Below are 26,900 nucleotides of genomic sequence, written 5' to 3'. Positions count from 1 at the left end.
AAACAAGTGTCCGGTCCAACAACAGTTCCTGTTTCTGAGAGTTGTTAATGCAGATTTGCACAGATATGTTTATTTTCTGCAATGTGAGTCATATTTGAAGTTAAGCGGGACTTTTTGTCTAACATTAATAGCTGTATCAGGATGTGCATCTGTCTTAGTGGTTTGTGCTGCAGCCACTTCCTGTGTTAAAGGAGTGACCAACTTAAAGACAGACAGTGAGATGGAGAATACGTTCAGTTCAGTTTTTTAGTTTGTCAAGATGTCTGCACATACTGTTACTGCTCAATGTTTGAGCCTGAATGTGAGATATAACAGAAACGTCCAAGAGAACAATGGAGAGGAAGAGGAGAGGCAGGTGGTGATATTAGAGGATGAAGAGCATCACGCTGATCTCGGGCCACAAAGAGCCAGTAAGTCTGAAATGATAATTGTTGTAAAGGGGAAGTTCATGTCAGTTTACGTGTGGCTTTATAACAATTAGATAATGAATAAGATTTCACAATTAATCAATCAATCCACCATTGGTCACCATTAACTGTGGGTTATTATCAGGTTTCCTAGTGCTGTAATCAGGTGCCTCGTGAGTCATTCTTATTGTTCAAACTTCAAACATAATAAAACATGTTCTGATGTATTGTGTCTCTGTAGGACCACACACTCAAAACAACCCTGCAGCCAACAACAGAAGGTGTTTCAAAGCTACTGCAGTGACTCTGGGAGGGTTTTATCTTCTGATGTTGGCTGGACTCTTCATTCGCCGTAAGGAATTATGTTTTTATTATTAACTGTCATATCTTAAAGGAGACTGTCAGTTGCTGCCCATCAAGTGGAGTATGTTTGCTAAAAGATATCTCAGCGTCTATATTTTTTTAAGACGACTTAGTTCATGGAGTGGACAAAGATATGCTACTATTTTAACCTGTCCGTTAAATTAAAATCACAGCTCCAAAACTTGATAAAAAGGACTGGAAAAATAATTAGCTAAATGCCACCAACTCCTCTTCAGGAGGTCTTCGAGTAGGCGGTGAGGAAACAGGGTCTCAAAATTACCAATGACACAAATCACGTCCTATAGTGACATTGAGCTGATGCCTTCAGGCAGAAGGTACAGGTTGCCGAACTGCGATATAAATTCACAATCAAATTAATGAATAATAACAGATAATATGTGTGTATGTGTGTGTATTGGCTGCAGTGATGTATGTGAGACAAATACTAAATAAGACTTGTGGTACTTAACATTATTTTTATCTGATGTGCAATGATAGGGTAATAGTGCAATATTTTTCATATATATATTAATATATGCTATGTTGAATTTGATATTGTATTATTCAATTGGGCATTGTGCAATACAAAAGTTATTGCCACAGCATGATTTAACAGGAAATGTGAAATGAATACAACTTTTTATTCATGAAACAGCAAAATTTCAAAATGGCTCATTTGGTGCATTTTTATGCATATACAGTACAGCCAAAAGTTTGGACACACCTTCTCATTCAATGTGTTTCTTTATTTTCATGACTATTTACATTGTAGATTCTCACTGAAGGCATCAAACCTATGAATAAACACATGTGGAATTATGTACTTAAAGGGGTGATAGAATGCAAAACCGATTTTACCCTGTCATAGTTGAATAACGACAGTTCGGTGGGTAAATGGGACATACATAGAAGCTCAAAATCCCATTGACACCCCTTTACTATGAAAATCTCATATTTTGAAACTGCCGCTGAAAACGGGCGAATCTCAACAAAGCTAGTTGCTTGCGTAAGCATCTCAAAATCCGGAACCTTTGTCACAGCCATGGGTGTATTAAGAGAACGGTCACGCCCCAACATTTACATAGGCTACACAACTGACCTGAGATCAGGTAGTTTTCTGAATCTAGCTAGGTCACGCAGATCTCTGCTATTCCATTACAAAATTCACTTCTGAAACTTTGTTATGTGAGAAATCAAACATATAAAGCTCAAATATGGGCCGCTTTACGAAAATGGATGGCTAATTGCAAATTTTCTCCGACTGTGTGTCGGAGTTTAGCGCCGGGTGCTGCCTGGGTTGCTACATCGCCGCCCTGACCGCAGTGTCAGCGAGCTTGTTACGCCCGCAATCTTTTACCGCAGCCCGCAGATTCCAGTTAATCTTATAATGGGTATGTGTGTTGAGTTATTTAAACAAACAATCGGGGAAATAAACGCCTCTTGTCCGGGAGTCTCATTGATAGAGCCACGGTGAGATGGAGTCCATCAATGAGAGCTAGCTAGCCTCCTCCTAACTCTGACATTCACAAAAATACATTCAATTGAAATCTGAAATCGGACAAGTGTTAGCTAAGCTTTGTAAGACCTTGAGGAATCTGTAATAGTCATGCCGTGATGAAATTCAAAATATACTTTAGTTATGCGAAAGTGAGCAAGCTGCGATATTTCCCCATTGTAATGAATGGGACATATAGCAAGCAGCTGCTCGTCCTACAAAGACGCCTTGCGTTCATAAAAATGCCTTAAAATCAAATCGGACACAACGGTTAGCTTTATAAGACATTGGGGAATCATGTTATATAAGTGGCGTGAAGAAATTCAAACTGTAAATATAATTTAGTTATGGCGACAGTGTAGCTAGCTAGCTGCAGTATTTCCCCATTGTAATGAATGGGACATATAGCAAGCAGCTGCTCGTCCTACAAAGACGCCTCGCGTTCATACAATTGCCTTAAAATCAAATCGGACACAACGGTTAGCTTTATAAGACATTGGGGAATGATGTTATATAAGTGGTGTGACGAAATTAAAACTGTAAATATAATTTAGTTATGGCGAAAGTGTAGCTAGCTAGCTGCGGTTTTTCCCCATTGTAATGAATGGGACATATAGCAAGCAGCTGCTCGTCCTACAAAGACGCCTCGCGTTCATAAAAATGCCTTAAAATCAAATCGGACACAACGGTTAGCTTTATAAGACATTGGGAAATTATGTTATATAAGTGGTGTGACGAAATTCAAACCGTAAATATATTATAGTTATGCCGGCAGCTGGCCGCGGAGCCCCGTAGTGCAGTATCCACAAAGGGTGACTTTGCGCTGGGTATGGAGCCCAGCAGGCTGCCGCTTTCTCGTCAGACTGTGTGGAGCTCCTAAAGTCCGACACGTCTTACCAAATTTGCAATTAGCCATCAATTTTTGTAAAACGGCCCATATTTCAGCTTTATATAGTTGATTTCTCGCTTAAAAAAGTCTCAGAAGTAAATTTAGTAATGAAACATTGCAGTGTCTGGAATATGAGATTCTGTCAGCCTCTCTAATGTATGTGTATTGGGGATTCGCTCAACCAATCAGCGGTCTCTAATGTGTGCGTATGGCAAGTCGCTCAACCAATCAGCGCGCAGCTCATCTAAATATTCATGACCATACCATATTTGGAAGAAAAGCTCTTGTTACAAATAGGGCCAAAACACAGGGATGCATAAGGGCCAATAAAATATCAACCAGGCCATTTTCAGCCCAACCAATGTTACATACCCCATTAGGAGACCATAAGGAACAGTGTGACATACCCTATATAATCATTCTATCACCCCTTTAACAAAAAAGTGTGAAATAACTGAAAACATGTCTTATATTTTAGATTCCTCAAAGTAACCACCCTTTGCTTTTTTTGATAACTCTGCAAACCCTTGGTGTTCTCTCAATGAGCTTCATGAGGTAGTCACCTGAAATGGTTTTCACTTCACAGGTGTGCCTTGTCAGGGTTAATTAGTGGAATTTTTTCCCTTATTAATAAAAAAGCAAAGGGTGGCTACTTTGAAGAATCTAAAATATAAGACATGATTTCAGTTATTTCACACTTTTTTGTTAAGTACATAATTCCATGTGTGTTCATTCATAGTTTTGATGCCTTCAGTGAGAATCTACAATGTAAATAGTCATGAAAATAAAAGGAAACGCATTTGAATGAGAAGGTGTGTCCAAACTTTTGGCCTGTACTGTAGCTCTCAGTCTCGGCCCCCGCTACCAGATGGGTGTGACCCATGAATTTGCTGGGAGGCAGTGGGAGCACTGCTCCCCTGGTGGCTGAAACAGGTAATTGCATTGTTTAAAAACATTAGTGGAATAATTATGTCTGGCATGACCAGATATTTTATAAATATTTTAAATAACACAAAACAACTAAATGGTGGTAGGTAATACATCTGATTTTATATGCTGCCTTAGTAAAAAAAAAGATTAGCCTACCTGGCTGGCACGATCTGTTATCACCAAGTAATTAACGGTCCATGATCAATGACAAAAGTTGGTTGCCCTGGATTAACATTATAACCAACCAATCAGTGGCACATTTTGATTGTGATGTGGGCAAATGAATACACACAAGAAGACTGTCTAATCAAGTTCAAGTACTTTATTGTCATGCACTCAAAAGGGTGGTTTTCCTGGAAGACAGCAATTGAGATCAAGGTAAAACGCAGCAGCAGGTTAAAATAAGAGTCCAGGTTTCGATAAGAATACTGTGAACATCTTTCTGCTGGCGTGGCATCACAAAAACTTCAAGTTTGGCTTTCTTGGATCCACATTTTCTTTTTTCTTCATTGATGACCGCTTTTTAAATAATGTCCTCCATTTCTGAAAGAAAAGAGCACATGGTTTTACCTCCACAGACTTTACTCACAATACTTTCCATTATAGAGTTAATAAATAACTCAGCAGCTAAAGTTAACCTAACTGGGTATTTGAAACAAAACCAAAATGTAAGCCAATTGCCCTGATAGATTAGCATACCTGTCAAGTATCCCGTTTTGGCCGGAAAGTCCCGTATTTTACCCTTCTTTCCCGCGGTCCTCCGGTATAAGTATTTTCCCCGTAAATCTCCGTATTTTAACCCGTGCGTTATTAAAAAATAATACAATACATAAAACATTCCCAATCTGAGCTCTGTCACTAGCCTCGGCGATAACTGCCACATGCAGTAGCCTACTACAGGTACTGTAGGTGGCAGTTGTCGCGAGTTTAGTGTGTGAGGTCAGATGATGAGAGACGGATGATGGACGCTACGACAGAGACGGTGCGCTGCCAAAACTTATGAAGGCTTTACTATGCATTCCCCATAGCAATGCAAGTTGAGAAAGGGTGTTTAGCATGGTACGAAAGATTGTTACAGAGGAGGACGTTAGACAACAGAACTGTTTGCGCTCTACTCTCATGTAAACCACTCTGTAAACCACTCTGGCCCAGCCCACAAATACACTCCTTCCAAAACAATCTTAAAGAATGCAAAGTCTGCAACAAATTTATACAATAACTCACTAAAAGAGTAAAGAAAAGTTATGTGAAATGAAAAGAAAAACTGTAAAAGAAAAGCAATATGAAATGAAAAGAATGTGTGGAATGAAAATAAAATGTAAAGACAAGCAATGTTATAAATTGTAAATGTTTTCAGAATTCTGCATCAAGTGGTGATTTTAGCTTTCTTGTACACCTGTCTTAAAATGTAAGGGATACTGGAGCTTGGTTGGGGTGGTGGGACTGCTTGCGGGCGCCGGAAAAATTTCCCTTATTTTCAAATCCAAAACTTGACAGGTATGGATTAGCCTTAGGTGACTTGAACAACAGTCTATAGATTGCATAATGCCAGAGTTATGATTTAATAACAGATAATTACTGTAATGGCTGTAATGCTGTGATTGTCCAGGACAAACAATAAACAACAGTCCAGGATGTATGTGATGCTGTAGTGGTCCAGGATCAACACTTAATCACTTGCAGCTAATTGTAGCATTGCACATATAAGTTTCAAATGCTATCAACTTTGATTAAAACACAATGCTAAGGTGTTTTGTCTGTAATGTTAGTTATGCAAAAAATGTCTATGGACTCACACAGGCTTAGCATGAACATTTTAGTAGTAAGCTACCTTTAGGCTAGTTCATACCACCACAAGTCTGCTAGCACACTAGCTGGTCATGCTAGCTAGCCTGTTTTCCATATGATTACAGTGGTTAGCCTAATGACCGACATTACATCTTGTTAAGAGATATAACTGGACAGTGATATTTTATTTCTTATCAATATCACACTTGGTAGCTCAACCCTTTCCATTTGAATTACTGCTAGCACACTAGCTGGTCATGCTAGTTATCTTACTAACTTGTTTAGCCTAGCTACACATCAACTCTATGTTTTTGAAGACGTTCAATTTCTTGGAAGTAGGCTAAATCTTACCTGTTAAGCACGATAGTGAAGCATCGGCGGCAGCTCTGGAACGGGCGGCCGTTACGATAGCGAAACTGGCAGACGTTTTTTTTTATTTACCATCACGTCGCACTATTAATGACATCACAATCAAAACGTGCCACTGATTGGTTGGTTATAATGTTAATCCAGGGCAACCAACTTTGTCATTGATCCTGGACTGTTAATTACTTGGTGATATCAGATCGTGCTACCTGGCTGATGGGAGCAGCAGGACGTAAAAAACGAAAATTACTGTTGCACTATGTCTGCAAATCTTGCCTTACCAACGTTGCAATAAATGTTTTCTAAATGCCATGTATATACATTTGATGTCAGCTTACTAATTGATTGTGCGCTTTGTGTAGATTTGGACTTGTATACGTTTTATTCCACATTGTTTTCAACAGTGAAGTGGAGAGGCCTTGTTCACCTGTTTGGATCTGTCTGGTGAATGTGACGCTCGTAGTATAGGACTTGCTGGATACACCGTGACTCTATTTGTGGATCTACTGATCGCTGTGGATTACTTTTTTTTTGTGTCATTAGATTACGGAAAAATACAGATCTTTTTTCTTAACGTTTTATGTGATTTGCTTCGTTTCTGCGTTTGGAGAGGCATCTCAACAGCACGTGGTGGCTAAAAATAAGTGGCAACTGCACGTCTTTACCATGTGCTAACCAGTACAGAAGGCATCCATAAATTGATGGGGGAGGGTCATGCCTCTTTGCGCAATCATTTTGGAGGGTCATAGAAATTTTTTCACTGGCGAAGGGAGGGTCAAGTCTATTTTTACTAAAGGTCCCAAAACTCCTCAGGTGGCCCTTTTATATAAATAACAAACAGTCCCTTATCTTATCTCTTATCTTACATGTCATAAACATAAACATTTTTTCCAGTTCTTATATACATTTGGGTATCTGGGTGTCTACCATCCAAACAACTGTGAAATAAGACAACTCTGTTAGTTTTTTCACGGCTGCCAAATGAGGAAACGTGATTCAACAAGCTATTCACATTGGACTTCCCTTCCTCTGTCACAGTCAGGCTCATTAGAATATACCGCCCCCGACTGAGTATCTCTACCGGAAAGCTTAAAACTACCTTCTGCATAGCTGCGCCAAATTTTTTAAAAAAGCCAATCGAAGACAGACTGGGCTTTTACAGAAGGAAGGGTCTTAAAGGTCCCATGACATGGTGCTCTTTGGATGCTTTTATATAGGCCTTAGTGGTCCCCTAATACTGTATCTGAAGTGTCCTTCCGAAATTCAGCCCTGGTGCAGAATAACGAGACACTAGAGCCAGTCCCACAATGAGCTTTCCTTAGGATGTGCCATTTTTGTCTGTAGCTATTGAGGAGGAAGAGGAGAAAGCGCGCAGTGTCTCTCTCTCTCTCATGGGTGGGCCAAATTCTCTGGGTGGGCAAAGCAGAAAGAAGAAGGTAACCTTACTCCTTATGACCTCATAAGGAGAAGATTCCAGATCGGTCCATCTGAGCTTTCATTTTCTCAAAGGCACAGCAGGATACCAAGAGCTCGGTTTACACCTATCACCATTTCTAGCCACTGGGGGACCATAGGCAGGCTGGGGAACACATTATATTGTTAAAACCTCATAACGTCAAATCTTCATGCCATGAGACAAGAGCTAAAGCAGAGGTTGTGGTTCTTGTTCACACCTGATGCTTCAGTTAAGAAGTCAGTGATCCTCTATTTACTACATCTCAACATATACGACAGGTTAAAGGACAGACACACCAAATAACTACATTCTAGTTTGAAATAATGTAATAGTGTAACATTTCATTATACACAGGATTTATAACTTAATTCTCTTGTTGTTCTGTTTCTTATTTTGTTGTGGTTTTCACCAGATATTTATTTAGTTGATTTGCTCTTTCAAAGTTTCAAATTCTTATTTTACATTATTTTTAATAAAGGCTCACCTTATCTTATATTTCAGTCACTTTGCTGCAGACCAGATACGACCAACTGAGCAACAACTACAGTCAGCTCCAGGGGGAAGTTTCAGGTAAGAAAGGTTTCAAATCACCATAACACACATGATCCAACTTCACACTGCATATTAAGCATAAATAATCTCATGATGTCTTACTTGTATATATTGCTGTTTATCACAAGACATCTCTGACAACTACAGTCAGTTACAGAGAAGTAACAAAACCATGAGTGTAAATCAGAGTCAGTTACATGATGAAGTAAAGCAGCTGAAGAACAGAATTAAAGATGAGAAAAGTTTAATCCAGTAAACTCCTGTATTATACACATTTACATCATAGAACTTGATTGTGTTGTTACCGTTGATTATTACTGTTTCATGCTGTTGAACTGTTTTGCTTATGATGTGAATATTTCTGTAAGAGACTTACAAACGAGATATAAAACCTGAATAAAAATTCAATTATTTACAGAGTAAACATCCTGAAAGGTAAACGTAACAGAGGAAAGAAAGATCTTTAACTAAATAGTTAAAACTCCAAGTCTTTTCACTTTGACACTGAATGATGTGAAATCTGTCTGTAAAATTTGTTGACATTAAGAGAAGTGCTGTCCTGATGGATGGACGACATTTGGACGCAGTTGTTACTTCAAATCTAAAGAGAAGAATACTTGGGATGGAAGCAGAGCTGACTGTCAGCAGATAGGAGCAGATCTGGTCGTCATAAACAACGAAGAGGAACAGGTGAGTGTGTTTGTTTCTGAGTGAGTGATTTTAGAGAAAAAGACATTTAATCAAAATATTTAAATATACATAATGTCAATTCGAAATCTTCGAAAATGCCCTTAACGTGTTTATATTCCTTTTAAAATGCATTCTGATGAAATTAAATGTTAACTGTCTTTATGAGCTTTAAACGTGTAGTTTCTCATGCTTTATCTGTTTCTCTGCTGAGTATACATGTCTTTCTTCACTTTCCTCCATTACTAATGTGGGTTTTACTGTCATGCTGTTGGGTCCAGTCCTCAGTGTGTAGTGTACTGAGGGATCCCTCTTGTGTTTTGTAATGGCGATGAAGTCACCAGATGACTTACTACAACAGAAATGCTGAACTGTGAAGAGAGAAATTATTGTTTTCTCTCGTCAACTACTAGAAGTTTGTGTGGAGCTGAATAAGGATGGAGAGTCCTGGATTGGTCTACGGAATATAGGGACATACTCATACTCAGAATGGAAATGGGTGGACGGATCACCACTGACCAAAACGTGAGACATTTTAAAGGTTTTTGGTTTCTGGTCACTGTTTGTCACTAAAATAATTATGTTTTACAATGAGTTGATTGGTTTCCCCAGAGAGAGGGGGAGAGAGAGAGACAGAGAGACTCAGAGAGAGAGGGACAGAGAGAGAGAGAGAGAGGGAGAGAGAGAGACAGAGAGGGAGAGAGAGAGAGGGAGAGAGAGAGACACACAGAGAGAGAGGGACAGAGATTGAGGATAGAGAAGGACAGAGAGAGAGACAGACAGAGAGAGAGAGAGAGAGAGAGAGAGAGAGGGACAGAGAGACAGAGAGAGAGAGAGAGACAGAAGTGGGATGATGGAGAGAGAGCGAGACAGACAGAGAAAGAGAGACAGAGAGAGAGACAGAGATAGAGGGACAGAGAGGGACAGAGAGAGAGAGAGCCATAGAGAGGGAGAGAGAGAGACAGAAATGGGATGATGGAGAGAGAAAGAGAGAGACAGAGAGACAGAGAAAGAGGGGAATAGTGAGAGAGAGACAGAGAGAGAGGGACAGAGAGAGAGAGAAAGAGGGAGAGAAATAGAGACAGAGAGAGAGAGACGCAGAGAGGGTGACAGAGAGAGAGAGAGAGAGAGAAAGAGGAGAGAGAGAGAGGGAGGAAGAGATATAGAGACAATAGTAGTAGTAGTATTAGGAGTAGTATATGGAGTATTAGTAGTAGTATTAGCAGTAGTATTAGGAGTAGTAGTGGTATTAGTAGGAGTAGTAGTAGTAGTATTAGGAGTATTGGTAGTAGTATTAGTAGTAGCATTAGTAGTACGTATTAAGAAGAAACTGGAGAGATGGGGTGCAGAGTCAGCTTTGAAACCGTTTTGTGTCAACTGAGGTGCTGCAACAAAAAGTCCCCCAGCACCTAAACCATGAAGATTTAATACTTGTAAAACATGTCAGAGATTAAAAGCTTCTGTAGTTTAATGTGTGTGACTCAATCACAATGTAAAGTCTATGGGACAGGCTGCTGATCTCATGAAAAGAGACAGTAGGGGCAGAAAACAACGAAAGGATGCCATCTTGGTGTTAGATATTAATAAACACATTTTTTGGGGATGATTTCTGTAAATAAAACCCTTAAATGACTGAAAACAGAGATATGGGAGAACTGACCAAGGTTTCATTCTTTTATTATCAGTCAAAGAAAACATTGATTTACAAAACTGAATCTTAAACAAGTTATTAAAATAATGATATTAATTGCAGATGATATAAATATTTAAAGTGAAATGCAACCGTTTACTTCAAATTAATAACAATCAGGTGTTTCAGCTGTTTGATAAAAGAACATTTTATTTGTCTGACAGGTTCTGGGCAGCAGGACTGACTCGCAATGATGATCACCTGTACGCTGCTTCATGCTGCGATCAACAAGGAAAATGGACACAAAAGTAGATATGATTATAATAACGGGATCTGTGAGAAAAAAGATTTTCTGAACTCTTTGATGACAGCGGAGTGTGTAGTGTTGAGATCAGCTTTGTCAAATCAGACCAATTCTTTAACATTTGCTCAGCTGTTTATTCTGTGTTGCTAAATAACCTGGATTACAGAGATATTGTTCCTCTGCCCTTCATAGTGCACAATCTGGTTAGAAGTCATGTGTACTTACTCTGTAGTCCTACAGGATTATTATATTAAAAGCTAATAAAAACATGGATTAGCAGGTTGCCTTTACCTTGATTTATGTAATTGATTACATCATTTGTAATCAGTTAGAAGTTGTTCCTGTGTTTCCTTTGATAAACCTGCAGTCAGCTGCTAATTTCCAGCTGCCCGAGAGAGAAGCTTCACCAGGAGATGGGAACATGCATTAAGGTTCATGTTATATCACGTGACCAGAGTTCATGTCCTGTAACTAGGGCTGGCTACCGTTCATATTTTAAACAGTACCTGGAATTCAGTGTCAGGGGCAAAGGTTGCTTTTCCCTTACCCGCCTTTGTAATAACAAAAATAATTTCAGTTGTAAAATAATTCCACACATTTTCATCCTTTTTACTCAGAACATTTTACACTTCACACAAAATAAAACCCTCTCAACCCAATCCCGTCCCTACAACCTATTTAATCAAATTATTATTTATATCTTATACTGCACTGTAACTTTTTATTTTCTATCTCCTTCATGAAAGTTTTTAATTACTCTTTACTGTTTTATGTTAATCGTTTTGAATTGTCTTGTTGCTGAAATGTGCTATAGAAATAAAGTTGCCTTGTCCTACAACCTCCAGCCTGTCAGTCTGTCACCAGGGCATAGAAAACACTGTGGTGCCCGCCTGTCTATGAGGGAGTGTAATGTTAACCGCACTATGGTCTCTAAAAATAGAATGGGAACCAGAGCCTTAAGGCAAGGCAAGGCAAGGCAGCTTTATTTGTATAGCACATTTCAGCAACAGGGCAATTCAAAGTGCTTTACATAAAACATTAAAGAGCAGTTAAAAACAATTGAAAACAATTTAAAAACATTAATAAACAAATTAAAAACATTAAAAGACAAGAATAAAATTGATAGTGCAGTATAAGAATAAAAGTTACAGTGCAGTATAAGAAATTAAAGTTAATAGATTATTTAAAGAAAAGCAACATCAAAAAGATAGGTCTTTAGCTTAGATTTAAAAGAAATTAGAGTTGCAGCGGACCTGCAGGTTTCTGGGAGTTTGTTCCAGATATGTGGAGCATAAAAACTGAACGCTGCTTCCCCCTGTTTAGTTCTGACTCTGGGAACAACAAGTAGACCTGTCCGACGACCTAGAGAGGTCTGGGTGGGTCATAATGTAGTAGCAGATCAGAAATGTATTTTGGCCCTAAACCGTTTAGTGATTTATAAACCAGTAAAAGTATTTTGAAATCAATTCTTTGAGGCACTGGAAGCCAGTGTATGCAGACTTCAGTACTGGAGTGATGTGATCCACTTTCTTGGTCTTAGTGAGGACTCGAGCAGCAGCGTTCTGAATCAGCTGCAACTGTCTGATTGAGTTTTTGGGAAGACCTGTAAAGACTCCGTTACAGTAGTCAAGTCTACTGAAGATAAAAGCATGGACAAGTTTTTCCCAGATCCTGCTGAGACATAAGTCCTTTAACCCTTGATATATTTTTAAAGGTGATAATAGGCTGATTTTTTAATTATGTTAATGTGGCTTTTAAAATTCAGGTCTGGAGTCCATGACTACACCAAGATTTCTGGCTTTGTCTGTTGTTTTTAACATTGTCGTTTGAAGCTGAGCTGACTTTCAATCGTTCCTCTTTTGCTCCAAAACAACCACCTCCGTTTTTCTTCATTTAATTTAAGAAAGTTCTGGCACATCCAGTCATTAATCTGTTCAATGCACATATTTAATTATTTGCACTTTTTTTTAGACATATACTATGACTTTTTATAACTTTCCACATACTATGCACTATGACTTTTTAATCTTTTTGACATACCATGACTTTTTTTTTTTTTAATCCTTTTGACATACTATACTATGAGCTTTTATAACTTTTTCCACATACTATACTATGACTTTTGTAAAATCTTTTTTTAGACATACTATACTATGACTTATTTATTACTTTTAGACATACTATACTGTATTTTTATTACTTTTTTTCGACCTTACTAATACTCGACTTTTTTATTACTTTTTTTTAACATACTATACTATTTTTTTAATCTTTTTAGACGCATACTATCTATGACTTATTTACTTTTCGACATACTATGGCTTATTTATTACTTTTCAACATACTATACTATGACTTTTTTTTATTACTTTTTAGACATGCTAATACTATGACTTTTTTGTGCTTTTTTAGACATACTATATAATGTCTTTTCGATATACTACTATACTATATACTATACTATACAATACTATGACTTTTTTAGCACTTTTAGACGCTATACTATGGGCTTTTTTGACCTTTTTAGACATACTATGCTATGACTTTTAATCCTTTTTGACATACTATACCCTGACTTTTTTTAATAACTTTTTTTTTGACCACTATGACTTTTTATAGCTTTTTCCACATACTATACTAGGCTTTTGTAAAATCTTTTTTAGACATGCTATACTATGACTTTTTATTACTTTTTTCGACATACTATATAATGACTTTTTTCTGACATACTACTATATTATATACTATACTATGCAATACTATGACTTTTTTAGCACTTTTTTCGACATACTATACTATGACTTTTTCTACACTTTTTTCGACATACTATACTATGACTTTTTCGACACTTTTTTCGACATACTATAGTATGACTTTTTTCGACACTTTTTTCGACATACTATACTATGACTTTTTAATCACTTTTTTGACATACTATACCATGACTTTTTTTTAATCACTTTTTTTGACATACTATGACTTTTTTATAACTTTTTTCCACATACTATACTATGACTTTTTGTCGCTTTTTTCGACATACTATACTATGACTTTTTTGTAAATCTTTTTCGACATACTATACTATGACTTATTTATTACTTTTTCAACATACTATACTATGACTTTTTAATCACTTTTTTGACATACTATACCATGACTTTTTTTAATCACTTTTTTTGACATACTATACTATGACTTTTTTATAACTTTTTTCCACATACTATACTGTGACTTTCTTTTCGCTTTTTTCGACATACTATACTATGACTTTTTTGTAAATCTTTTTCGACATTCTATACTATGACTTATTTATTACTTTTTCGACATACTATACTACGACTTTTTTATTACTTTTTTTAACATACTATACTATGACTTTTTTAAAAATCTTTTTCAACATACTATACTATGACTTATTTATTACTTTTTCGACATACTATACTATGACTTTTTTAGCACTTTTTTCGACATACTATACTATGACTTTTTCGACACTTTTTTCGACATACTATACTTTGACTTTTTTCGACACTTTTTTCGACATACTATACTATGACTTTTTAATCACTTTTTTGACATACTATACTATGACTTTTTTTAAATCTTTTTCGACATACTATACTATGACTTATTTATTACTTTTTTGACATACTATACTATGACTTATTTATTACGTTTTCAACATACTATACTATGACTTGTTTATTACTTTTTCGACATACTATACTATGACTTTTTTATTACTTTTTTTGACATACTATATAATGACTTTTTTCCCGACATACTACTATACTATATACTATACCATGCAATACTATGACTTTTTTAATCACTTTTTTCAACATACTATACTATGACTTTTTCTCGCTTTTTTAGACATACTATACTATGACTTTTTTGTAAATCTTTTTCGACATACTATACTATGACTTTTTTCGACATACTATATAATGACTTTTTCCAACATACTACTATACTATATACTATACTATGCAATACTATGACTTTTTTAGCACTTTTTTCGACATACTATACTATGACTTTTTTCGACACTTTTTTCGACATACTATACTATGACTTTTTAATAACTTTTTTGACATACTATACTATGACTTTTTTTAATCACTTTTTTTGACATACTATACTATGACTTTTTTATAACTTTTTTCCACATACTATACCTTGACTTTTTGTCGCTTTTTTAGACATACTATACTATGACTTTTTTATTACTTTTTTCGACATACTATATAATGACTTTTTTATTACTTTTTGTAACATACTATACTATGACTTTTTTTAAATACTTTTTCGACATACTATACTATGACTTTTTCATCACTTTTTTTCGACATACTATACTATGACGTTTTTAGCACTTTTTTCGATATACTATACTGTGACTTTTTTATTACTTTTTTCAACATGCTATACTATGACTTTTTAGCACTTTTTTCAACATACTATACTTTGAATTTTTATCACTTTTTTCGACATACTATACTATGACTTTTTTATTACTTTTTTCAACATGCTATACTATGACTTTTTTAGCACTTTTTTATACATTCTATACTATGACTTTTTTCGACACTTTTTTCGACATACTATACCATGACTTTTTTTTAATCACTTTTTTTGACATACTATAGTTAGAATAATTTCATTTTCAAATAATAGACAGGAACCACTGAAATACTCAAAGTTCATTTTACTTGAGAACATAAGTAGTCTCGCAACCACAAAATAGTACAAACAATGACCTAACGAAAAGACTGAGAATGACTTTCTTATCGCTTGTTTTCGCATACTATACTATGACTCATTTATCCCTTTTTTGACATACTATTCTATGACTTATTTATCACTTATTTCGACATATGACATTTTTAACACTTTTTTTACATACTATACTATGACTATGACTATGACTATATATATATATATATATATATATAATAAATAAAACAATGTACAAATATGAACACCTTTAAATTTTTTACATTATACATTCACAAATATTTACTTTTATTCAATACATTTTTTATCATCAGATTTTGTTCTTCGACAAAAACTTATTTTTATTTATTTATTTCAGGTTTCTTAACAGGGACAATGCATACTAATAATACATATAAAAACATACAGTGTGCCAGAATTAGCTAAAAGGCTATTTTACATCTGCTGTCCCTGAATTCAATAGCGTGTGTGTGTGGGTGTGTGTGTGTGCGTGCGCGTGCTTGCTATGTCTGTTTGTTTGTGTTTTGGTGTGTTCATGTGTGTGTGTGTGTGTGTGTGCGTGCGTGTGTGTGTGTGTGTGCGTGTGTATTTGTGTGTGTGTGCATGCCTGCGTGTGTGTGTGTTTGTGTGTGTGTGTGTCTGTTTGGTGCGATGCACAGATTGATGACTCATTGTATCTGAGAGGCTTTGATGTTGTATATCTGGACCTGACGGGGCCAAAGCTCTTTCATCCTCTTCTTTCCTTCATCCCTCCATCCTTTCTCCTGTCCTCGTTTCTCTTCCCTCCATCCTGTTGTCATCCTCACCCCCCCTCTCTCTCCTCTCAGTCAAATCCAATCATAGTTTCTTTCTTCACCTCTTCCATCCTCCTGTTTCCTCACCTGTGATCCACCTCTTTCTCATTAAGTCCAATCCTCGTCTCTGTATCTCCCTTCCACTCTTCCTCCCTCCCTCTCCTCTCCCCTTGCTCTCACCTCTTTTTTCGTCTTTCTTGCATCCTCATCTATTATCTACTCAAAGTTATGCTCGTCCCGCCAGAATAAGATAATATAAACTTTATTGTCCCGTAAGAAATTTGTCTTGGGCTAGAAGTGCTGACAACACCTGCACGCGAACACACGCATGAATTATCAATCACACAGTTTGAAACGGACAGTACAGTACATTTCAATATATACAAGGACAACAACGTACTTTAGGACAAGACAAATAGACAGAGATCATCCACTAGTTGAGAGGATATTGCACAGGCATTTTCTGCTTCCGCTCTGTTTTGCTACCATGTTTTACCCCAATAACAATCAGATTGTTATTGGGGTAAAACCCCCCATCCCCCCCTCGCCCCACAGATTTGGGCTGAGCCCTGAATGTTTCCAACATCTGGCTCTTTCACTCCGACAAGACGTCGAAAAAAAGATGAAAAAAATGCAGAAAAGAGCATTGAAAATCTTTGTAAAAATCACCAAAAGCATAGAAAAAAATGGCAAAAATGTAAAAAAATAAATAAAAATGAGGGTGTTTCAACTATCGTGTTCCCCCAAATTATTCTAACGTCTTTAATAATAGTTGATATGGCTGCTGTAAATGGAGCATACCCCTGGACCCCCCCCCCTCCCCTCGCCCAGGTTTGAGCCCTAAATGTTTACAACATCTGGCTCTTTCACTCCGTCAAAAACGCAGATAAAAGCATTGAAAAACTTTGTAAAAATCGCCGAAAGCATAGAAAAAATGGCAAAAATTTCGAGAATAGTTGATATAGCTGCTGTAAATAGAAGCCCAAACCCCCCTTGGTTTGGGCGGAGCCAGGTGTTTACAGCCTCTGTTCTGCAGCGTAAAAACAAAAGGTGTAACAGCCCTTTTCCTCCCCTCCTGTGTCTCCCAGGTGTCAGCCGTCTTCCGGAGATGGACCAGCGCGCCGCCGCTAACGTCCACTACACGCTGCTGATCGCCTGCGTGCTGGTGGCCTTCTGCCTGGGCGCCATCTTGTCGGGTTTCCTGGTGTCGTGCTACTGCGGCCGCAGCGCCGCCCAGCGGGCGCGGAGGCTAGGGAAGGACCCCGAGGTGTCGCTGCCGCACGCTTTGTCACTGCGATCCCTCGCCAAGCTCAACGGATTGCTGGACGGTCAGCCGAAGGTGGGGCGCGCTCCTAGGACAGGAACTGCGTATGGAGAGAGTAGAAACACTCTGAGGCTACGTTTACCTTGCTAGGTTTTTGGTTTTTAAGCGGAGTTTTGAGCCAAAATCCATCTCCGTGCACACACGTGTTTTTAGCTCCAGTAGAAGAACTAAGGTAGCCATCCCCAGATACAATCATTCACTGGGCCACATGTATGTTTAACATTAAAACATGATTTATAAAATCATGCCAACAATTATTTTAATAGCTTAGTATTCTATGCAATATAGGTATGAATAAAGGCTTTAGGCCGCCTTATACGTTATTGTGGGCCCAGTTTAATATGAAACTTCATTTTATACGAAATATATCGGGGGTCCCTGCTCCGTCTCTCTTTCAGTTAAAGGACAAATCCTGCGCAAAATGAACCTAGGGGTTATTACCTGATGTGTACCCACTCGATCGTTCTCTGGGACATGTTTTCATGCTAATCGAATGTTTGTAGCTTGAAACAAGCTAGCACGGACCGCTGATTAGCTTACAACGCTAGTAGTCGGGGCACAGGGAAAGTAAAAACAAATCGCTATTTTATACCACTAAAAAGGCTAAAAATAGCACCACACTTCCACTGTAGCATAATGAGGGTCCCTACATGTTAACCGAAGCATTGAGAACTTTGTAAGTGTACAGACAGTTTATTGAAAAGATAGATTATAAAGACAGTCGCGTTCTCGTATACAGGCGGCCGCCGTCATCTTGGGAGCTACTGTCCTTGCCATGGTTACCTTATGCGCATGCGCGATAGCTGTTGAACATTTGATCTCCAGCCGGCCTACTCTGCAGGCTGAGCTGTGGTGTGGTGTCAGTTTACAGCTTGTTGCTACAGTCATTACTATGGAAATAACCACGGCAAATCGGTTTTTTGGGGGGAAAAATACGTTTTGGAATATTGGATTATATGAGTTCGGCAATCGACTAGTGTGGACTTCACCAGAAACCAGGAAATAAACAGAGGAATGGATTAACACAACTTTTGTGCATTTCTGTCACAGCTACTGCAGTCAAATTCGCTGTGTTCCCTCGGTAGGAATAACTGCAGGTGTAGGTACGTGTAATGGAATTTTGAACACGTTTAGAGGCTAAAAACAAGTTTACAACTTGCCCTGTTTAAGCCTGTTGGCTGCAAAATCTAGCAGCAGGATAACACGGTGTAGGCAGCACCGATTATTTTCATTTTTCTCGCTACTGACAGCACTCCTAATTTACAAACAACAGAGCTACGGGTTGAAATCGACTCGCCACCGCTAGTTAGCTTAGCGTAGTGAATGGAATCCTATGTTGCCGGTTAGCATGTTGTGAGTAAAAGTGAGCCAACGAAAGACAAAAAAATAAGACGTATTACTTGCACTGAGACAAAAAATGCGTTGGCCCACCTATCTCCAGCCAGGGGAGACCGTGATAAGAACTATTTCAACAAACGGTGGGGTATCCCTTTAAAGGGGGTCCTTGGCTTAAAATAATCACCCCTGGTCTAAACCAATAAACCAACCCAAAACGACAAATGAATACATTGACACATTTGATTAAAAAAAAATTATAAAAAAACCCTTATTCCCTGGGTGTTTTTTTTTTTTAAATGATCATATCCCAGTGTGAAGAGGAACTGGTTTAGATTTCATGAGAGGGGTCAGAGGTCAGAAAGCCGCTCAGAGATTCAATTCCTCGCTCAAGGACAGTTGGGGAATGAAAGCGTGGATTGTGCAGTATTCATGGCTGAAAAAAGGACTGAAGTGAAGCTATTAACCTATCACGCCCCTCCCTCCCTCCCTCCAGAGAGAGAGAGAGAGACAGGATGAATAATAACACAAGCTGCTCAGAATTCAGCTCGACAACAACACCTGCAAACTGTGAAAACCACGCTCGAGGCATCCAGTCTCCGAGTGTTTGCTGAAGGATGGGTGTATTTAATTACTTTTCTATTTAATAAAAAATAAACTGTGTAGCTGCCAGGGCCGGCCCGCGGCAAAGGCAGTATAGGCAAATATGCTAGGGGCTTGCTGAAACAAGGGGACCGAAAATACAACTGAGGGGGCAAGCCAGTTAGCCTGTCATCAGTGGGGATTTATATTTGCTAATAATATGTTGGATTCATTATAGGACCATCATTAATATATATATATATATATTGTCTGTTCTGTATGTTCAAAATATATGTATGCTTGTGTATTTGTAAGGCCACTAGGTCAAAATGAAATGATTTATTAAAAATGTAATAACAATAACTTATAACAGTAACTTATTTCACCAGTAGATTCCTCTTTGATGACAAAAACAACCACTGGATGGGAAAAGGGTATTTTACAATAACTTTGAATGCACCACGAGGCTGGTGGATCGTCCTGTGTGCCATGGGAAATTATCCGATTTTACTTAATTGGCCCGACAAAATTATTTTATTGAGTTACTACAAATAATTTGCCATTTTTGCGCATCTTTGCCTGCAATTTGATGACTGGCAGATATATTAAATACTATACCGTGTCAGTAGGTGGCGCAATAATGACCTTGTTGATTTAAGACATTAGAATTACTGCCACCTTTCGCGCACATTTCTTCAGTTCCTGTCAGCTTTGTGTTCATCTAAACAGGCCCAGGTTGCACACTCAGTATGAACAAATTGACAGACTACATTTTATATTATGAATTATTTATACTGTATTAGGCTACAATGCGTCATTTTGTAACATTTTTGGTTGGTGAAAAATGTGCCGTGGCTCAAAAAAGGTTGAAAAACACTGCGGTAGATAGCGGTCGTTAAGGCGCCGGGTCTCTTCTTCAGGGAACGCTGAGACCAACTATCGGCGCTCTCATGACTTTTTGTTTCATCTTCCCACAGGAGGACAAACTGGACGTGTCCACCCCGAAGATGTACAGCTCCTTTATCCCCAACGGGGGGGGCGAGCCTCACCTGCACACCCCGGGACACCCGGGCCTGCCGCTGGGAGACCCCGACCTCAGCCTGTCCCAGGTAGGAGGGGTCATGATACAATACGGTTATTATCATGGTCCAGCTCGGAGAAGCCTGGGTTAAGAGAGAGAGGAGGGGGAGAGGGACAGAGAGAGAGAGAGAGAGAGAGAGACAGAGAGAGAGAGAGAGAGAGAGAGAGAGAGAGAGAGAGAGAGGGGGAGAAAGAGAGAGGGCTCAAGAGGACAGAGAGAGAAAGAGAGAGCAAGACAGGGGAGAGAGAGACAGGGGAGAAACAGAGAGAGTGACAGGGGGGAGATATAGACAGAGAGAGAGACAGAGAGAGAGAGAGACAGGGGGAGAGAGAGAAAGACAGAGGGAGACAGAGAGAGCCAGAGAGGGGGAGAGAGAGAGAGGGAGACAGAGAGAGCCAGAGAGAGAAAAAGAGCGAGAGAGAGAGAGAGAGAAAAGAAAAAAAGAGAGAACAGGGGAGAGAGAGAGAGCGACAGAGAAAGACAGAGATGGGGAGAGAGAGAGACAGGGAGAGAGAGAGACAGATGGAGAGAGAGAGAGGTAAAGAGAGAGAGACAGGGAGAGAGAGAGAGACAGAGAGAGACAGACAGATAATTATTTTGCAAGGGCACCGTTGGAACTTATATTTTTGTCACTTTTTCTCCCCGTTTTTGTCCTTTTTGAAACATTCCCAATGACGCTGTCTTTGACCCGGGCGTGTCTCTATACCTCTGTCTGTCTGTCTGTCTGTCTCTGTACCTCTGTGCAGTCTCTGTCTCAGGCCGATGGCGAGCTGTCCGGTCTGCCCACGCCGGACTCCACGCCCGAGCTCCCCATCAAGAACATGAAGGCGCTCCGCCACCATCAGTACGAGAAGAACCACAACGGCAACAACGCCGTGGACGCCAATCCTCTCCACGGCGGCCCCAGCTGCTCCGCATCCAGCCTGGGCTTCATGGCCGTGGTCGGGAACGCCGTGACCCAGCCGCCGGCGTTTCCCTTCCCGCGTCACCACGGCAACAGTCTCAGCAACGGCGCGGCGCACGGAGCGGGCGCTTCTTCCACTTCGCTGCACCTCCCGGAGGAGAGGAAGGTCTGTCGGAGAAACTTACATACATGCTCTATGTTCCCACAGCCCTATGTTCCCACAGCCCTATGTTCCCACAGCCCTATGTCCCCACAGCCCTATGGTCCCACAGCCCTATGTTCCCACAGTCCTATGGTCCCACAGCCCTATGTTCCCACAGCCCTATGGTCCCACAGCCCTATGGTCCCACAGCCCTATGGTGCCACATTTCTATGATTTTTCTTAAAAAATAGGCCCACATTTCGAGGGCAGTTTCAAAATTACGTCTTGTGTTCCTACATTTCCCTTCAATTTAAGCCCTATCCTCCCACAAATGTTTTTAGGGTTAGGGGGATTAAATCTGATACAAATTTATGAAAAAGGAACTGTGGGAAAATAGGGCCTAATTTTAAGTGAAAAAAAAAAATCTTAGAAATGTGGGAACATTGGACTGTGGGAACATAGGCACGCTCCCGTGTAATGACTCAGATCCTTTAATCCAAGGCCGCCCCATTTGGGGCCCGCGGGCCAAGTTTGGCCTGAGCTCCCTTTTGTTTTGGCCCGCCATGGCGATTGCTTACGCTCTTATTTTGAAAGTTTTGTAAAATCCTTACCGTAATGACTACAAAAACGTACATTTTGTGCAGCTAAAAAGTACTTGATCCACTAAATGTTCCTTTCACACAGGTCTGTGATGAGCGGGCGGCCAGCGTTGGGGGCGGCCCCCCCCCCCATCACCACCACTCCCAGCAGTCCCTCCCGCAGGCGGTCGTGGACGTGTCGGCGCTGGACGAGCTGCTCAAACACATCCACGAGGTCAGCGCGTCGGGCACGGGCGGCATCAAAGTCCTCACCTCCACGTCCTCGTCCTCCCTGTTCCCCGGGCCGTCCGCCGCGGGCCATAACCATAGCAACCACCACCACCACCACCACCACCACCATAACAACCACCACCATCAAGGACAGACACGCACGCACCACTACAACCACAGCCACCACCACAACAACCACCACAACAACAACAGCAACAGCAGCAGTAGCAGCACTAGCGTTCAGCCACAGCAGATCCCAGAGACAGAGTCGTCGTCGTATTACAGCACGACCACGCTGCCGAGGGACGGCGTCCCCAAACGGTTGGACGCCACGCCCCAAAACTCAGCGTCGTCCTCCGCCAACGTGCCGTCTTCTTCGTGCACGCCGCTCCAGCGACAGACGATCCCGGAGACGCCCGTGACGCGCCACTTGTCGCAGCGCCATTCGCTCATCAAAATGGGCAGTGGAGGTGGAGGTGTGCCGCGCCACCACAGCTTCAACCAGCACGCGCACTTTCTGGCCCGGATGAACACCAACAGCAGCAGCAACGGGCCACCGGGCGCCAACGCAACCACAAATACAAACGGCGCGAGGCAGCGTGCGTCTCTGGCGTCCGCGGCTTGCCTGACGCGGCAGCACAGCTACAGCGAAGGGCCGAACGCGCAGCGGGCAGCCGCAGTCGTCCGCAGATCGGTGTCTCTCAAACCCCAAGTCCCGCCAAAGCCGCTGTTCCTCCCGCACGCGGCGGCGGCTTCGTCGCCGGTAGCAGAGGCGGGAAAGTACAAATACTGAAACTTTGTAAGGGGGAGAAAGTACCGCATGTCATACTCAGATTCTAGTCAGAATATGAGTCTGATTCTGCTCCATTGGGCTGGGATTATGGGGGTCTTGTTTCAACCCGAACCAGGAAAGAAAGAAAATGCCCCTGCACTCAATTGGATAGACCTACAACCAATCAGAGCAATGGAGACAGACGTCACAGAAGCTGCAAGTCAAAGGCAGGCAAAAGGCAGAGTTCGGCAGTTTCCGTGTCGTGCGGTAGCAGAGGCGGGAAAGTACAAATACTGAAACTTGTAAGGGGAGAAAAGTGCCGCGCGTCAGATGGCTGCACGTCGGACGCAAAACGTACGCAGAAAGGACATAACGAGCAGCCTGACGTGGTCATACTCAGATTCTAGTCAGAATATGAGTCTGATGCTGCTCCATTGGGCTGTGGTTATGGGGGTTGTGTTTCAACCCAACCAGGAAAGAAAGAAAATGCCTCTGCACTCAATTGGATAAACCTACAACCAATCAGAGCAAAGGATAGACCTATAACCAATCAGAGCAACGGAGACGGACGACACAGAAGCTGCGAGTCAAAGGCAGGCTCTTCTTTTAAAATCATCTTTGTTGTAAAACGAAGTCCAGACCGAACGGATGTTGTGTGGGCGGGGCTAAGTTCGGGCTGGCGTCCAGGCTACAAATTGAGAACGTCGACGAGACGACAGAAGAGAATTCCGAGCCTGTTTGTCCGCCAACGTTCCTCGTTACGACCCTCTTTCAGTTGTTGGTTATTTTCCCGCTGGGAGGAGGCCGCCACCCTCTCTGCCTCTCTGAGTCAGAACTGTAGCTTTCGCTCGCAGAGCAGAGCTGAGAGAAAAGAGCCACAGAGACGCTCGAAAGATCGACCAAAAAACAAGCGAGGGGCCGCTCGTGGCGACTTTCTCCGTCTCGACATAATTGCGGAGCAACAAACCGACTCAAGACGAGCCAGAGAAAAACATTCCAGAAAGCAGGGCGAAAGTTGTTTAATGATTCAAAAAAAGGGAGTCCCCAAAGGCTGCGAGATGGCCTGGAAAATAAAAATCCTTGATTAATGCAGTTTTCTTCCGAGCGCTTTGATCTGATGTCCCCGGTTATTGCACCTTGGCACGGGGCCCGGGTTTTTCTTTTTGCAAATACTTGCAGAAAAGCAGGAAAATCAGACGTGAACTAAGTCTGGGACCGCTGGGAGTGTTTGGGACATTTCTGCAGGACTTTGAGTCAAACGGAAAGGGAAATCAAACGCAAAAAAATCATACATTATGTCAAAAAAAAATGCCCAGAGGGTAATTCTTTTTTTCTTTTCTTTTTTCTCCTTTTGGAAGTCTGTTTTTCCCCCTGATGTGGATCAGCGCTCTGTGGCTTTAAGTCACACACACGCACACATGCACACACACACAGATAGACAGAAACACACACACAGACACACGTATACACACACACACACACAAGACATACCGACACAGAAACACACACAGAGACACGGAGACATACACACACATAAGTCTGTATTACTATCTTTGTGGGGACATATCATTGACATATAATGCATTCCCTAGCCCCTTACCCTAACCTTAACCATCCCAACTGAATGCCTAACCTTAACCCTTACCCTCACCCTAACCATAACCTAATTCTATCCCTAATCCTAAAACCAAGTCTTAACCCTCAAACAGCCCTTTAAACTCATGGGGTCCAGCATTTTGGTCCCCACGAGGCTGTGCAGACCCCACAAGTGTACTGTAGTCCCCGGTTTTTGGACCCCACGAATATAGTAAAACAGGTACACACACAAACACACGCACACACACACACACACACAAGAGACACACACAGACAGACAAACATAGACTGACACACACACTCACATTCATACACACACACACACACACATAGAGGCACACACACACACACACACACACACACAGACACACACACAAACGCACACACATATACACAAAGACACACATAGACACAGACACACACACACCCACATTCATACACACAGACAAGACACACACACCCACACACATTCATATACACACACAGACGCACACACACATAGAGACACACATACAGACACACACACAGACACATACAGACACACACAGAGACACACACACACACACACACACACAAAGACAGCAGCTTTGTGCAGTGAAATTGACGACGAGACGTTCAAGAGACGGGGATTTTTTTTTTGCACACGTCGGCAACACTTTGAGGAATGTGGAGGATGAAAAAGCTGCAGTATGAAATCTTCAAAAAATGTCGAAATGCAGCAGCCGCGGAGATCCAGACAGAACACACGAAAACATGAATGTTATTTTTATTTTTTTTTATACCATATTGGTATCTTAATCTTCCTGGGTCAGTGGGTCACATTTGACCTATTTTCAAAAAAGTTTCTACATCAGAAATTTGGGTTTTCTTTCAAACCGAATTGTCCAAAAAATAAATAAGGTGGGAGGATGGTTCCCTGCAAAGCTGTTCACGAGTAATATACATGATCAGTTCACTACTTTCTTTGAATTTGGGGTGTTTTTAATTCAATTTTATAGCACTTTGAAGAAAAAAACATTGATAAAAGAACATTGGAGAAAAAAATGATGACATTTTTTGGAAAAAGCTTAAAAAAATCTGGCGTAAAAAAGGAAGAAACAAACGGCAAAAGTGACTAAAAAACACACGCATTCATACACACACACACATAGACACACACAGACGCACACACATACAGACACACATTCATACACACACACATTCATACACACACACATAGACACAGACACACACACACACACCCACACACATTCATACACACATAGACACAGACACACACACCCACACACATTCATACACACATAGAGACACACACACATACAGACACATGCACCCACACACATAGAGACACACACACATAGACACACACACACACCCACCCACACACACATTCATACACACATAGAGACACACACAGACGCACACACATAAACACACACCCACACACATTCATACACACACACACACACAGACGCACACACACACCCACACACACATACACATACACACGCACACTTTTGAAGAAAAAATATTGATAAAAGAAACAAACGGCAAAAGTGACTAAAAAAAATTGACAAAAAAGTGACAAAAGTTTGGGAAATGTTTGTTTTTTTGATTTCAAATGTAGACCCAGAAAAACTCAAAGTTGACGGGAAGACGACGCAAACAACAACGCATTAATGGCTCGTCGGCTGTGTTTTCTACGGAGCCCCGGAGGGATTTTTCTGATGAATTATTTCCCTCCAATTAGAAATGAATGCACTCCACGCTCCCTTTCAGTTTGTAATGTGTGTGTTTTGAACGACTTAATTTGACTTTCTTGAATTAATAATTGCTTTCAAGTGACTTAATTTGCCCTCTCGCTTCTCTCTTTTACATCTGTCTGTATCTAACGAAGAGCTTCGAGAGCTCACAGCTTTATTTATGATTACTGATTTTTGGATCTAGAAATGAT

At 40.4% G+C, this 26,900-nt stretch overlaps 2 protein-coding genes across 2 annotated transcripts in view; both read left to right on the top strand.

The window, feature by feature from the left end:
• Nucleotides 1-23,635, top strand: part of LOC120570952 (semaphorin-6D-like) — a 132,620-nt gene extending 108,985 nt beyond the window's left edge. The window contains exons 17-20 of the mRNA XM_039819639.1: nucleotides 17,490-17,740; nucleotides 20,620-20,751; nucleotides 21,470-21,793; nucleotides 22,454-23,635. Coding sequence (XP_039675573.1) covers nucleotides 17,490-17,740; nucleotides 20,620-20,751; nucleotides 21,470-21,793; nucleotides 22,454-23,371 — 1,625 coding nt within the window. The 3' untranslated portion in view covers nucleotides 23,372-23,635. The remainder of the gene's footprint in view (nucleotides 1-17,489; nucleotides 17,741-20,619; nucleotides 20,752-21,469; nucleotides 21,794-22,453) is intronic.
• On the top strand, nucleotides 227-10,861 carry LOC120571689 (C-type lectin domain family 4 member E-like). The gene is made up of 5 exons (XM_039820754.1): nucleotides 227-410; nucleotides 649-759; nucleotides 8,196-8,264; nucleotides 8,794-8,936; nucleotides 10,788-10,861. Exons 1-5 carry the CDS (start codon nucleotides 260-262, stop codon nucleotides 10,815-10,817), a joined length of 504 nt encoding a protein of 167 aa, XP_039676688.1. The 5' UTR covers nucleotides 227-259; the 3' UTR covers nucleotides 10,818-10,861.
• Nucleotides 23,636-26,900: the final 3,265 nt, after the last annotated feature.

Source organism: Perca fluviatilis, chromosome 13 (assembly GCF_010015445.1).
Source record: "Perca fluviatilis chromosome 13, GENO_Pfluv_1.0, whole genome shotgun sequence".
Classification (NCBI taxonomy): domain Eukaryota; kingdom Metazoa; phylum Chordata; class Actinopteri; order Perciformes; family Percidae; genus Perca; species Perca fluviatilis.
This window is presented reverse-complemented; position numbering and strand designations above follow the sequence as displayed.

What these genes read in the sequence shown, in the direction of transcription:
- LOC120571689 (XM_039820754.1), top strand. Translation starts at nt 260, where the DNA reads ATGTCTGCACATACTGTTACTGCTCAATGTTTGAGCCTGAATGTGAGA. An exon ending in TCTCGGGCCACAAAGAGCCA is followed by an intron (nt 411 to 648) that starts GTAAGTCTGAAA and finishes GTGTCTCTGTAG; the next exon opens with GACCACACACTCAAAACAAC. An exon ending in GCTCCAGGGGGAAGTTTCAG is followed by an intron (nt 8,265 to 8,793) that starts GTAAGAAAGGTT and finishes GTTGACATTAAG; the next exon opens with AGAAGTGCTGTCCTGATGGA.